The 14,005-nt window shown below is 38.9% G+C and overlaps 1 protein-coding gene across 2 annotated transcripts in view; it reads left to right on the top strand.

Moving 5' to 3' along the window:
* tbx15 (T-box transcription factor 15) overlaps positions 1-14,005 on the top strand; it is a 55,026-nt gene that overhangs the window by 703 nt on the left and 40,318 nt on the right. Inside the window, exon 2 of one of the 2 annotated variants that reach the window (XM_042494737.2) lies at positions 5,757-6,023. Coding sequence is in view for 1 of the 2 variants with exons in the window: in XM_042494736.2 (XP_042350670.2) it covers positions 6,661-6,847 (187 nt within the window). In the remaining variant the exon portion in view is untranslated. Of the gene's footprint in view, positions 1-5,756; positions 6,024-6,328; positions 6,848-14,005 lie in introns of those variants that run through there. The other variant, XM_042494736.2, reaches the window with a different exon arrangement.

The raw sequence follows: 14,005 nt of genomic DNA, 5'->3' as shown, positions 1-14,005 counted from the left end.
AAATTCACAATCTATCAGCAATATATAAAGTATTAAAAATTACTTTGACCTTTATCAGCTGCAACATTAAAGTTCTGAACACAATAATGCATCAGTTGGTGCGGACACATCCCTCTTAATATTTAAAGCGTCCATTTGTCTCCACAAATAAAAACATGACAGCAGCAGATTTATTTATGCTGAGCAAATTTAAAAAATTTAAACCATACGTTGATGCAGAAATGGCACAAATTGGTGCTTAGAAGTTCACCCACCATTTCATATGTATCCCTCTTCCCTGTTATTCCCATCTTTCTTACATTTGTCTCATCTGAACATCCCTTTCATTTTTCCTCTTTGTTGAGTGATTCTTTCTCCCTATAGTATGTTTTTTCTCCTTTCTTTTTAATCTTTAGCTCTTATACATCTATTCTTTCAACTTTGCACCTGCATTTCTTTAGTTTACTATATTTGCACATAAAAAAGACAGAATTAAAAAAGTTTTAACATTGTAACAGAAGCCAAATGCAGCTTCAGATGATACTACTGTTTAAATAACAATGATCATACATAAAGATTATAACTGATCAAAGTTTCAGGACAGGCAGTAACACCAAACTGATAAAAATGTACAAATAATAAAAATATATATATATATATATATATATATATATATATATATATATATATATATATATATATATATATTCCTCATTCATTCATCCTTTCTTCTCTCACCTTTCTCTGCTTTAATGATGGTCTTCCCTTCTGTCTTAGTTAGCCTTCATCCCCTCTTTATTGTTCTCACACTCCCCCCACAGTTCATCCTCCTCCTGCTGTTTCTTCTTGTAGAGTGTTAAATTTCTGCTCCCCGCCATCACACACTCTCTAATTGAAAATGCACTTCTGTAGTCCCTTAATATCCCTGCAGGAACACACACACACACACACACACACACACACACACACACACACACACACACACACAGAGTATCAGAGTATGTGGATCTGGGCCCTGCTGTGCAGGTTTTTCCATGCCGGTGTTTACCTGGGAACAGAGCGGTATCCTCGCTCCGCTTATTTCCCTTTGCCCCGTCTCTTTTTTTCCTGTTGGCTCGAGCAGCTGACAGAGTATAAATAAAAATATATAGACTACATATACACACACAGCAGCAGGCTGTAAATCACCGCGAGCTGTTGGGACCGCAGCGTTATGACAAATACATGTGTGTGTTTAAAGTGAGACTTCAGTGATAGATAATGAGCGGGTTTAATGTGAAAGCGACACCGTCACTGAACCGTTTTATGCGCAGAGGTAAAAACTTTAATGGAGTCGTAATAAATGTTACTTTTTAAAGAAATTGGGGTAAATGGAAACAGCTACAGTTAGAGGACAAATAAATGTAAAAACGAGACTTTTTACTCGCGTTGAACTTGAGTCCATGCAGCGAGCAGAAAAGGAAGCCAGTAAACCTAAAGACTCTTAACCTCCACACATTACCGCCTGTTTACACGGGAACAGCTTAGTTTAACATGAATCATGCGCGTTTTACACACATTTTTTAGAAGTGAATATATATTTATATGTGAGAGAGAGATAGAGGTTATGTTTTTAGTGTTTTTATTTTGTTTTGTTTATTTGACAGTGACGGTACACCTTCTTAACTGCGCACAATAACATTTCTGTCAAGAAAATTAAAACTGTAATATATCAAAACATAATTACAGGACAGAACATATTCTCTATACAACAATGATGTGAACATTTCACAACACCAGGAAACACTAAGTGATTTCTCTTTCTTATATTTGTGGCCATAATGTCTCCAAAATAATCTCTCAGGGACTTTAGCTGGGATGAGGCCCTTTGTTGTTTTATTCTGATACGTCTGCAGCTGAGTGGCGTCGATGTTTAGTGTCTAAATCAATTCAGTAAAAACATCGCAGAACAATGAGAACAAAAAAACTCGCACATCCGAAATCCGACTGGCAATTCAGTATCATTTTATTTATTTATTTAAAGAAATATTTTATTTTCAGTCGAAAAATCAGGATACAATATGCTATTTAAGTCGAGACACTAAAGCTGAAATTATGCACTGGTCAATTTTTTGATTTTGGGCTATTTTGCTTCCATAACGTCCTCTTTCAGAGAAGACGTCAAAAATACACGTTTTCGTTTTAGTTCGGATTTCTCTTCTGGAAATTAATGCAAAGAGCGCAAATTTATTTAGACGATGATTCATTTACATGTGTTAACATTTCATAAAACTTGTAGCATAAAAATGTCATTTAAGTAATCAGCCGGGGAAGTTTCATGGTGATGTCTGTTGGTTAAAAAATGTTAACCACTTCACCTTGTGTCTTCCCATTTAGCTGCATGATATTTTTCATTTTATAATCACACCTGCATAACATCCGTTTAAAGTCTATTACATTTTTCGACGTTACAAAACCTTTCTAGTCATTATTGGATTTTTTTATTATTGTTATAATTATTCTGTGTTTTGACCTTTTATATTTTTTTATTATGTTTATTTTAAATTTAAGATATTTTCATAAGTTTCTGTAAGGTGTTTATTGATTAGTAACTTTGACATTTGCATTTATAGAAATATCTCTCATGTTGCCAAATAATTCAAACTGCGTTTAACAAAAGAGAACCACGGGCTTATTTCTTGTTGTCATTTCGCACCTCTCGTATGAATCGTGATGTGAGGCATTAACGGGTGAACTCTGACCTTTTGTTCATAGTCATCACAATTACATGCTTTGTCGTTAAATGCACAATTAACCCTTTGAAACCTGGATCGACATCCGTCTTCTTGTGCTGTGTTCAGATGCCTTTCACAAGCAAATAGGTTAAATATCGTTTAGCCAACTAAAAACCAGGTAAGCTTGGTATGAGGTGTCCTGCAAATTGCATGAAAATTGGTAAAACATGACAAAAAAGACCTGAATATTAGCCAAAAGAAAATAGAAAAAAATAACTAAATATATTTATAGTCATTATATATTTAAAGGTATGTTTGGGAAAAATATGTCTTTTATCATTATCATTATTCATATTTATTCAAAATATTTTATATTGATTTTTCGTGATTTTCCCACTTTTTTATTGCTGATTTTCAGGTAATTTTCTAACTTTTTATTTATTTATTTTTTAATTACTGATTTTTGAGTAACTTCTGGTGAAGTTGCTCGTTGCCTTCTTTATTCTTATTTTTATTTTTAAAGAAATCACGCCTGTTTGCTCGGGTTTCAAAGGGTTAAACTATGGTCTCTGCTGCTGATTTAGCATTTTTTGCCTAAAAATGAGTGTCAGATGAATGTTAGGATCTTTGCACGCGGGCCCAACACTGACCACATCTACAGCTCCTTCAGTGGCTCGTGCAGTTTCTCTCCGCTCTATATTTGGGGTCCTGCGCGGGGGATCGCGGTCCTTGTCCCGGTGCGGGAGGTGCTGAAACAGCCAGAGAGCTGCTGTCAGTTTGGATGCTTTACCGCAGACTTTATCCCCGCGGGGTCAGCCGGGGTCAAACGCTTCATTCCTCTAATTGAATATTAACGCCGCGTTTGACTGTTTCCGCCCACGTGTCTGTCTGCTGATGAGGTCAGAAAGCAAACGTGTCTGTGCGTAAAAGTTTAGTAAAAATTCAAACAAAACTGCCTGTTTTGAGACTTACAATGTAAAAAAAAAAAATAATTCTGCGAGATGAATACAGAAAGTGTTTTGAAAGCACTCAAGCTCATCAAAACATCTTATCTAAACCTCTGGAGATGTTTATCTGATTAAAAAGAGTTCAGACGCGCTCCTCCTGCTCTAGTTTTTTGGGTGAATGAGATGCCATCGAGGCTATAATTGGGATCCAAACGGCAAACAGTTGGTTTTAGTTTTAACTGCCCGTGTTTAACGAGTTTCCTCCCACATGGATTTAAAACCAGCCTCCTGTGCTCTCACACACGCGCACACTAAATATTTACTTGTTTACTTTACGCACGAGTGTTTACTCGCATAAAATCAACACAAATAAGTATCCACGTCTTACAGTTAGAAAGATGAAAAATTATATTTAATCTCATTAATTTTACCCAGATTATCTCGTGTTTTACAGTTTATTCTTTGAGTGTGTTATTCCTCTTTTGTACTCTGTGTTTTTTAAATGTTTATTTAGTACCTTTTTATTGTATAAGTTGCGTAATTTATGTTTCGGACCCTATGCTGGTGTTAGGATCTATCTGGATCTTGATAAACTGAACTGAATTATTAAGTTCAAAACAAAAACTCTTAGTGCGCATTATTTCCTTAAAAGGCCAGAAATGCACATATTTACTGCACAGATCTTTTTGCAGAATGACGCCAAGTTTCGTAAGAAACTGTTAAAAGCTGTTTATGGTGAAAAATCAAATGATACAATATTTCCGTAGGAGCGTGTCAGTACAGAACTCTGGATTTATATAATATTTATATATAGCTACGTTTATTTGTTTTTAAAGGCTGTGCCAGTCAGTAAAAAATCCTGACAGTATTACTGCGATTATTTTTTTAATTCAATCATAGTCTGTTTGTTTGTTTTAGTTGTTTTAAATATGATGATCTGATGATCTCACAGTTCCTGAACATTTTGCTGAGTTATAATCCACGTTTAAGGTGTCAGACAAATGCTCAGCGGTGACCTTTAGCTTTATTTTCAGGAGCCGCCCGCAGGTTGACTTCAGGCCTGCAGTCTTTTCCTCTGAAGGATCAAACCAGCAGCAGCTTCCTCTCTGTCCTCGTCTTTTCGTTTGGTCGCTGACGGAAAATGTGTGAAAAATTTTCTTCCCGCGTTAGAAACTGATCAGCCGCTTGTCTCCGGTCTGCGCGCCTCTTCCTGCTGCATCAGGCCTGCAGACGGCCACATGCAGCCGGCACACAGAGTCAGCACAGCGGCTGGTTTTAAAAAGAGATGTTTGAATTTTGGAAACCAATTCAAGCAGAGATTTACCAAAAGTTTTTGCAACAATAAGGCCTACCTGTATTCATATTATTTATATTATTATATTATATTACTTATAATAAATTTTAGTAGTGTCGTAATAATAATAATAATAATAATAATAATAGTAATAATAATAATAATTATTATTATCCTAATACCTTCTTGAGTTAAATTGGGCTACGGAAATAGATTTTTGGCCTACTTGGCTTAATATTAATATAATGATTAATGGCAGAGTTCTATTTTAATATTAAGTAGTAGTCTTCCATGCCATTAGAAAGGGGTCTTAATTCCATTAGACAAAATTAAAAATATTTTTGTTTTAAATTTTTCAACACAATGTTGAAGAGAATTGCTTATTTTCCGATTTTTAAAATAATTGAATGGTTATTTAATGATCGAAAAAAAATTCCTCGTGTCGAAAGCGATGTGTTATATTTATGGGGCAAAAAAAAACTCTGTTTTCTTTTTTAAAAAAAAAAAACGGGGGAAGTCGGACATGGGTTCAATATTTTTTAATACAATTATTGACTACCCTAATAAATTACTTTACAAAATCTATTAACAGAGTAATAGAATAAACAAATGACAGGCCGCTAACTAAAGCCTAAATTTTAAATATGTATATATTTTTCTTTTGAGTTTTCTCAATCTGATGTGTAAACTCACCACTTTATTATCAGTGATTTATATTTTTATTTTCTGTAACTGACCTGGAAAAAGCGCTCAGTAAGCCGAGCATGGTTTAACTATTTCACTCTCTAATCTTGTTGTTCCTCTCTGTGTCCCTCCGTGCAGCTCTGAGATCAGCCCACCTGTCCGCTCTGCCTCCTCAGCTGTCGGCCGACACAATGAAGCCGTGATGTGACCGTTACAGTCCCTGGTAATGATGCAATCAGCGGCTCAGACGCGCTTGGTGAAAAGACGGATATTAAAATGACTTTGGGATGTTTGGGAGGTGAGAGCCGCGGCGGACAGCCTCAGACCTGGATAGACGACCCTGAGAGGAGAAGTAAAGCTGCAGGATCTGAGAGTCAAAGAGGAGGCATCAGGGGGATTGGTGAGGTCAGTCAATACGTTATGTACTTTAGACCAACATTATTTATTAATATTTTGATTGTGAAATCTGCGCTTAAAGCAGAATAAGAGAAAACATAATACGATAATGTATTTTTCCATGTGCTGCATTATGGAGTCGGTTCATTAGTCTGTTTCAGTCCGGTTCCTCTTCCAGGACGCGCGTCTCCCTCCGCCGCTATTGGTCCAAACACTTTGCGTCGCCCTCTTTCTTCACTCCTCATTGGTCGCGCGGGTTTGACAGGCTGCAGGAGGGCCGCCCCCTCTGCGCCTGAAAAAAACTCCTCCAGAAGTGAGTATCAATCAGCGAGAAGTTAGGGGGGACAGAAAGAGAAAAAGAAAGACGCGGAGTGGAAGGACGGAGAGACGCGCAAAGCGGCAGACCGCATCCAAACTGTCAATCCTCCCGGACTCGAGCTCACGCGCAGCCAGGATGGCACAGTCTGCCCCCAAAAGTTTGACGCGGCGTTTGTAGTCACAGTTGGGATTACTTTGGACACTTGGTGAGTTTGCGCCCCGCTGTAAACACTGACGTGTGCATATTTTTCACTGTTTTGCTTCACTGCGTTGGACGGACGGAGTGGGTTTTTCGCCGCGTCCCCCCCTTCGGGTGGATTTGAGAGAAATGAGTGAAAGGAGGCGATCTGCCGCAGCTCTGAGCTCGAGAGCCCACGCTTTTTCCGTGGAAGCCCTGATCGGCTCCAACAAGAAGAGGAAGCTGCGGGGCTGGGAGGAGAAGGAGCTGGAGTTGTCCATGGAGAGCCTCGCCACGGACGGAGAGGACCCGGCGCACTGTCTGGATATGGACCCGGGTCAGTGCGCAGAACATGCACCACACCGCTCACATGTGCGGAGCTCTGTTACTAAATCACTGCAGCGCGAAGCAAAGTCCCGAGTCAAAACATGGCTCCACGTCCAATGACCCAGCCCGCGACAGGGCGACAGGGCACGTAGCTGTAGAGGCTCCGCGAGCTCTGCGTGAACGTGGAGACTTTTTAAGTTGTGATCAGTGGTTCCGCTTTGCTGCAGCGCGGTTAAACAAAGAAGACAGTTTTACTGTTGTAGCATGACGCATGTAGAGAAAATCAGTCACGCTGCTCAACTCTCAGGAATAAAACACAAAATATGCATCAAGAAAAATCCTTCAAGGAGCAAAATGGCATCAGAAAAAGATGAAACAATCAAAACACCTTAAAATAGATTCTATGACTCAACCTCAGGCTCAGTGATTAGATGTGTGTTTTAGTCATGGTTGTCCAGGTTTTGACCCGGACCGGTGTCTCCCGCAATAACATATAAGTGACACCTTAAATAGGAGTCAAAATGAGTCGGAGTTGTTTCGATGTTTGGACGTTGGTTGTTTCAGTCTCAGTTTGGCTGCAGGCCTGCAGGGAGGCCTCGGCTCGCTGCTATTGCGAGCAACCCCTGGGTTTAATTCTGAAAGATAAACAAATTTCAGACATTTTTCAATATATTATCCTCTGTTAGGAAATAACACCAAGTCCCTGCAATTGCAGTAACTTTGGAATAAACGTGTCCTTTTTGCACCACACACAGAAAAAGCATAATTTTCCAAGACGCACAGCGTACAGAGAATTGATAAGGTAAACTATAAAAACTTGACCATTTATGGAATAATCAGTTATTTTGTGAGAAATCAACAACAGTCCAAACTCCGTGTAAAATGTGAAGAAATCAAACACAGCAGCAGTGGTTCATGGCACATGTAAAAATGTTACAGGAAATAAAACATGTTCAAATAAAATTTGAAAGAGAAACAACAATTAAGATAGTTTCATTTAAGTGTAAAAAAAGAAATGACGAATCGTAAAAATAAATAGAAAATAAGTTTTAATATTTTGCTGTTTCAGCATTTTTGTATTTAAAATATTTACAACAAGCGATAAGGGGATTTATTTTTGTTTTTACTGTGCTGGCATGATAGCAATTAATGTGTATCTTTTGGGCATTTTCTTTTAAATTCACAGCGTATTTGCATCACTTTAAATGTCATAATTTGATTTTTAGCACAAACTAACTACTGCCTTGAATTAATTAGCTACAAGTGTAATTCAGTTATGCATGTTGCCTTTTTCATGTAAAACTACTCAAATTTTAAAGATGAACTGATCATAAAGAGATAAGCCTGCTGCGCCTTCACTGACGGTCCTAAAGTGACTTTTAACTTTCAGGCTGAGACGTCGACGCATATAAACTTCATTTATAAACTGACTGATACAGAGCTGCGCGTCCTGCTCGTGCCACAGATAAAGAAAAATAGTTTTGTTTGAAAAGTCCAATTCACTTCAAGTAATTTTAAAGTTTACTTGTCCTCTTGCAAAATTTTAAATTTGGTAAATCCTCTAACTCAGTGAGAATTGTGGATCCAAAAAGGACAGTTGTTCATAATTAAATATTAAATTTGTCTTTAAATAAACAAATTATATGTTGGTGGATGTAAATGTAGGAGTGCAGAGAGACGCAGAGATGAAGCTGACCTCTGCGTGCCGCTCAGACAGTCTTTGAGTCCCGCTGCCTGCTGCAGTCTGACCTCCGGGGCGCAGCGCCTTCACGCACGGCTCCTCTCTGCTCTGAAAATGTCTGATGGAAAGCAGAAAATGGAAAACAAGTAAATTGCTGGGAGGAGGATTTAAAGAGGGGGGATCTGTTCTCGGATGTCTCCCGGGAGGATTGTTGTTGATATTGTTGAACTGTCTGCAGTTTAGTTAAATGAGAGAGGTGAGACTAAGCGTTGATTACAGCGTTACTAATGGCAAACAGCTTGTTTGTGCGCGTTTTAAAAGGTCAACTTTAATCCACAGAAATTAAGTCTTTGACATCATTAAACCCTGCAGTCATTTAGAAAGTTTCTGTGTTCACCCTCTTCCAGTTTTGGGAGTTTTAGGATTTGTGGCTCAGTGAATTACCCAGTTTCCCGGCTCCTCGCCCCCCCTGGTCCCGCTCATTAGCAGGAAGGTTCCTGGCAGGTTCAGCGGGTCCCCGCTCGGGTCCTAAAGCCTCCGATTTGGCGCGTCGGGCGGCGGTGACCGAGAACAGCGAGTCTCTGTGGTCAGATTATGTGGTTTAGAGGAATCCTTAACGGAGTGATTTTATTTTTACTCAACTCCAGGCGAGGCTGGAAGCCGACTGGTCGTATAACACGTTTATTAGCCTCAGAGACAAGGGCAGGACTGAGAGAGGCGCGGGCTCTGGACCAGGCGCGCATTTAACGGTCTGCCTGCGAGAGCTCAACAGGTCAGGCAGCGCAGAAAAAAAAATAGTTTTGTTAGACCTCACAAAACAACCACATCTCCATAACATTCACCGTTTAATACATTAATTAACAAGTTGAACTGCAGCTAGTATAACTTAATATTTAATGCCAGTTATGAAAGGCCTGACCCAAACTATGTGATTTACAAGGTGACACTTTTCGCTTTTACGCACAGATTACGCACAAGAAATAACTTGCAACAAACACCCGAAACCTGACCAGGCATCTGTTAATTAACATACTAAAACGCTTCCATTGAATGTTGCTCTAAACAGTCGTTTCTTAGTCTACTTGAAGCTCACTTGCTGATGAAAGAGATGTGTACATAAGCTTTTAACTGCCGGGTGTCCATCAGTGTGGAAACAGGTGCTCTCACTGCGTGGATAGGGTTACTCACTGATTTCATGGTTGACAGGTTGCTACTGTCCACTTCAGAAATCTGCAGCGACTTCATTAAATACAACAAACTTCCCCAAAAAGGACGATCTCACTTAATAATATGGCTGCAGCTTAAGAAGTTTAGCATTTGCAATATTAAACAACTCAAATCTCGAATGTGTTAACCTCATGAACTTTTAAGTTTCCTCGCAAGAGCTTATAAAGTGTGAAAACAAAATATTTCCATGCTGTGTGAATGTATCACATGCAGTATCTGCTTGTAGCGCTTCATTGAATGCATGTGGTGCTAACACTTATTCAGATGCTTGTATCCAAGATGAGATGCTTTTTTTATTTCTTCGCCTGAACATCAAATGGAAACACTGCAGATGAGATTGATTTTTTTTCAAGGGTTTCCAAGAATTTCAGCCTGTGTGTTTGGAAACGTTTTGCAAGGAAATAAAGCTCAGCAGGTTTGAGCAATGGTTGGCTAAAAACACAACCAGGTTTAAGAAAATAGGGAAAAAGTTAGATATTCTTAATCAGGTATAGAAATTTCTACCTGATAGAAACAAATAAAACGGCACGTCAGATGAATGATAAAGATGATTTACATGTCCGAAATGTATCTTAATTTAAGCTCCAAGTTTAAAAACTCAACATCAGTAAAACCAGCAAGCGGCATCTAATGTAGACAATTAAGAACTGGAAATCTATAAATGTATTTGATCCTCAGTTTAAAATTTACATCTTAATATTATATACATTTAATTCATAAAAGCTCTCCATTAAAGGAGCACCACCACAAAAATAAACATTTCCGATCAAATGCCTCTTTATATAACATTATTAATAACACTTTCTCTCTCCGTAATAATATGTGCATTTGAGCTTCAGGCCTCCTCCAGCTGTGTGGAGCTGCTGTTTGTGTGACTGCATGTGAGCTGTGACACAGAGGACAGTCTGATGTGATTCAATTCAGACCGATTAGTGGCCGACTTTGGATGTTAGCGTCGTTTTAATGAGGCCTCGCATGAGCTGATTGGGAGCCTTTAACCGCAAGATGCAGGCCCCGTGCCGCGCGCGCGCGCGTGTGTGTGTGTGTGTGTGGAGCGGGGGTAACCACAGCAGATGCCACTGGGCAGCGCGTTCTGCTGAGTGGGCGAATTTTTGTCCATCAATAAATGTCAGTTTTTATTCATCCAGCGTTCAAAACAAAAACAGCAGCTTGGAAACTGAAAGAAAACCGTCACATTAACTCGATGCTCTTGTTTTCTGACGCTAGATGAACATGTCCAAAAACACACGCAGGCCTACATGCAGCTCCTGGTTCAGACCCGTGTGTGTGTGTGTGTGTGTGTGTGTGTGTGTGTGTGTGTGTGTGTGTGTGTGTGTGTGTGTGTGTGTGTGTGTGTGTGTGTGTGTGTGGTGAGTGTCGGAGGACAGGTCCTTCAGCCTGATGACAGGGAGTCCAGGCGGCTCCTGCTTGGCCGACGTTTCGGTCCTCCGCATTTCGGAGGCGTTTTTTTTTTTTTTTTTTGCCAAATTATCGTCTTTAATCGTCCGCTTTTGCTTACTGAAGTCTGGAATGCGTCTTCATGCTCCAAAACATCCAGTTTCAGATGTTTGTAGTAGATATGATGTCTCTCAGTGTGTCTTTTCAGGCTGTGTTTGTTGCAAATATTCAAGCAGATTTCAGAGGTCTCTTATCTTTTTATGAGATGTCGAATTTCTGTCACAGTTGGAAAGTGTTAAGATTATTATAAAACGCCAAAATATTTGATTGATTGCAATTGATTGGAGTAGAGGAGACAAAGTTTAGGCCTTTAAATTATAATTTATTCACACTTTCTGATATTTTTATTCAAATGGTCCTCCATTATATGGATGACACTGACCCGCTGATATTTCCAGAGGAAAATGTTTCCATTCTACATTTCTGCAAAGCATAAGTACCTTACATTTGGTTTCATGTAGCTTATCTGAGTGATCTACATAGTCATTTAGGCGCCTGCACAGCTGCAGACCGCTGCTCTGGGCCAAAAAACAACCAAACTGGTCTTTTTTTTTAGTGAGACATCACTGCTTTTCCAGCAGGAATGTGCAACCAAAAGCAGGTATTTCAAGCCAAAACACAATCTTTCCTAACTATTACATTGTTGGTGCCTCAACATAACCACATATTAAGCTTGTTGAAATTTAAACAACTGTAAAGTTTTAACTTATCAGCTAATGTACAAATGTCTGCATGGTTTGAAATGTACAATGCCAACATTTATTCTGGCAGTTGGGCTGAGAAATGTGACGCCTGGCTGCAATTTAGCAATTCATTGCTGCATTTCCAGCAGCTTTTAAAGCATCAAACGTGAGTGTTTTGCTGGGATAGTGCCCCCAAAATAGGGTATTTTAGGCCAAAACATATTTTATATATTTGTACATATTTTCCAACCCATAACAAAGTGTTGTCTGTTCCTCACAACACCATAGGTAAATAAATGTAAAGTTTTAAGGTATTTGCTATGAAAATATAATGTATCCAGGGGCGTAGTATCATGTAGTGTATAAATGAATTTGTTTATACACTATTCGACAAATAAATCTAGTAATTACATTTACTTTTATTTTTCAAGGCAATCGGTTTCCTAGATTCTTTTCTTTAAGTAAAATCAACTTGTCAGATTTTACAGTGCATAGCTCAAAGAAAACAGTTCAGCATTTTATTTATTATTTTAAAGTCAAATGTTCTGTAAAATTCTGGAATACAAAAACAAATGATTAAAACAGATGCATAAAACAGGTTTAGCCCACCTCTGTTTAACATACACAGGACACACTCACACACACATACACACACACACACACACAGACATTATATATATATACACAGCCTGTACGGAGTGTATAAATGAATCTCCAGAACAATCAGATGTCCCTGCTCTCCCTCTCAAATTAAACGCCTGTTTGTGAGATCTAATCTTATTGGCCCCATGTGAAGATTACATTACAACACTGCAGGCTCATAGTTTTTTTGTTGGGATTTGAGCCGTCCATCCTCTTCCTGTAACACTAGCAGCATGTGTACTAAGTGTTTTTATAGAGAGCGAGGAGGCAGCTGACTGACTGACTGTGTGTGTGTGTGTGTGTGTGTGTGTGTGTGTGTGTGTGTGTGTGTGTGTGTGTGTGTGTTAAAAGCAGAAGAAAGGGGGGAAAGTAATCATGTGTGACAGTCCTCTCTGGCTGCAGTGACACTGGAAGGATCTCCCAAGAAGATGATGGAAAGTCTTTCTGTGTCTCTGTGGTCATTACAGCGCCTCCTCCCCCTCCTCTCCCCCTCCTCTCCCTCTCCTCTCCTCCTCCTTCCTATCTCCATCACTCCTCTCCGTGCTCTTGTTTCCAGCCGGGTTGGCTCGGCCTGCGCTGCGGCGGTTTTTCTCGCCTGGGACTCTGTCCAGTCTCTCAGCAGCTCTGCATTTGCATAACCATATTTGTGTGCCCTTAGTCTGCCAAGTCAACCTCCTCGTGTCAGGGCTCCCAATAAATAATACATTATTGGATTCTTTTTTAAAATGTTTTTTTGGGTGGCGGTGGTGTAGGATATTCAGCTGTAAACTATTTCGGAGAAAAGTGAAAGAGGAGATATTATGTGGTGATCTTATACGAGTTTTATCTGGGTGAAGTGCAGTTTTGAGGTGTCAGACATCCCAGCTGGAAAAACTATGATATGTAACCCCAAAAAGTTTTCCATTGTATTTTAAAATAACATCACACATGTGTCAAGTGACATTTAAAGGTCAGAGTCAAGTGGAATAATGTTTTTTTCTTGAAGTATAAGTGGATTTTGATGTTGAAAAGTGTTATTATTAATCATCAAAAAGTTGGTTGGATTTGAAATCTGGTATGATTTTTAATTTCCTGTTTCACTTTAAAGAAAAAGATCACTTTTTTTTTTTTAGATTAAATAATATGGTGCAGATAACCATGGAAATGCATGTGGTGGACCAAAAGGAAAACCTTCTCTGCAAACTGAACTTTGTAACTTCACAGAGGTCATGCACTGTAAAAATAAATGATTTGTTTTAACTTGAAAAAGTTAGTATCTGGGCTGGCTTAGATTTTTAAGTTGATTGACTTTGAGAAGACAAGTTGAGGTAATTTTGTACAGACTCAACTTGTCTTCTCAAATTCAAGGCAGCACTGATGCTAACATTTTAAAGTTAAAACCAATAGTTTATTTTTAAGTTGTGTGCGCGATTGCATCAGTACACCACTTTCAAGGTATTTAGTGGTATAAAAGTTGACAGTTATCATAACGTGTATA

The sequence above is a fragment of the Plectropomus leopardus genome, chromosome 10 (genome assembly GCF_026936395.1).
Source record: "Plectropomus leopardus strain MGB_pleo_1.0 chromosome 10, ASM2693639v1, whole genome shotgun sequence".
Taxonomy (NCBI): Eukaryota; Metazoa; Chordata; class Actinopteri; order Perciformes; family Serranidae; genus Plectropomus; species Plectropomus leopardus.
Note: the sequence above shows the minus strand (reverse complement) of the source record. Positions and strands in the feature narration are given on the sequence as shown.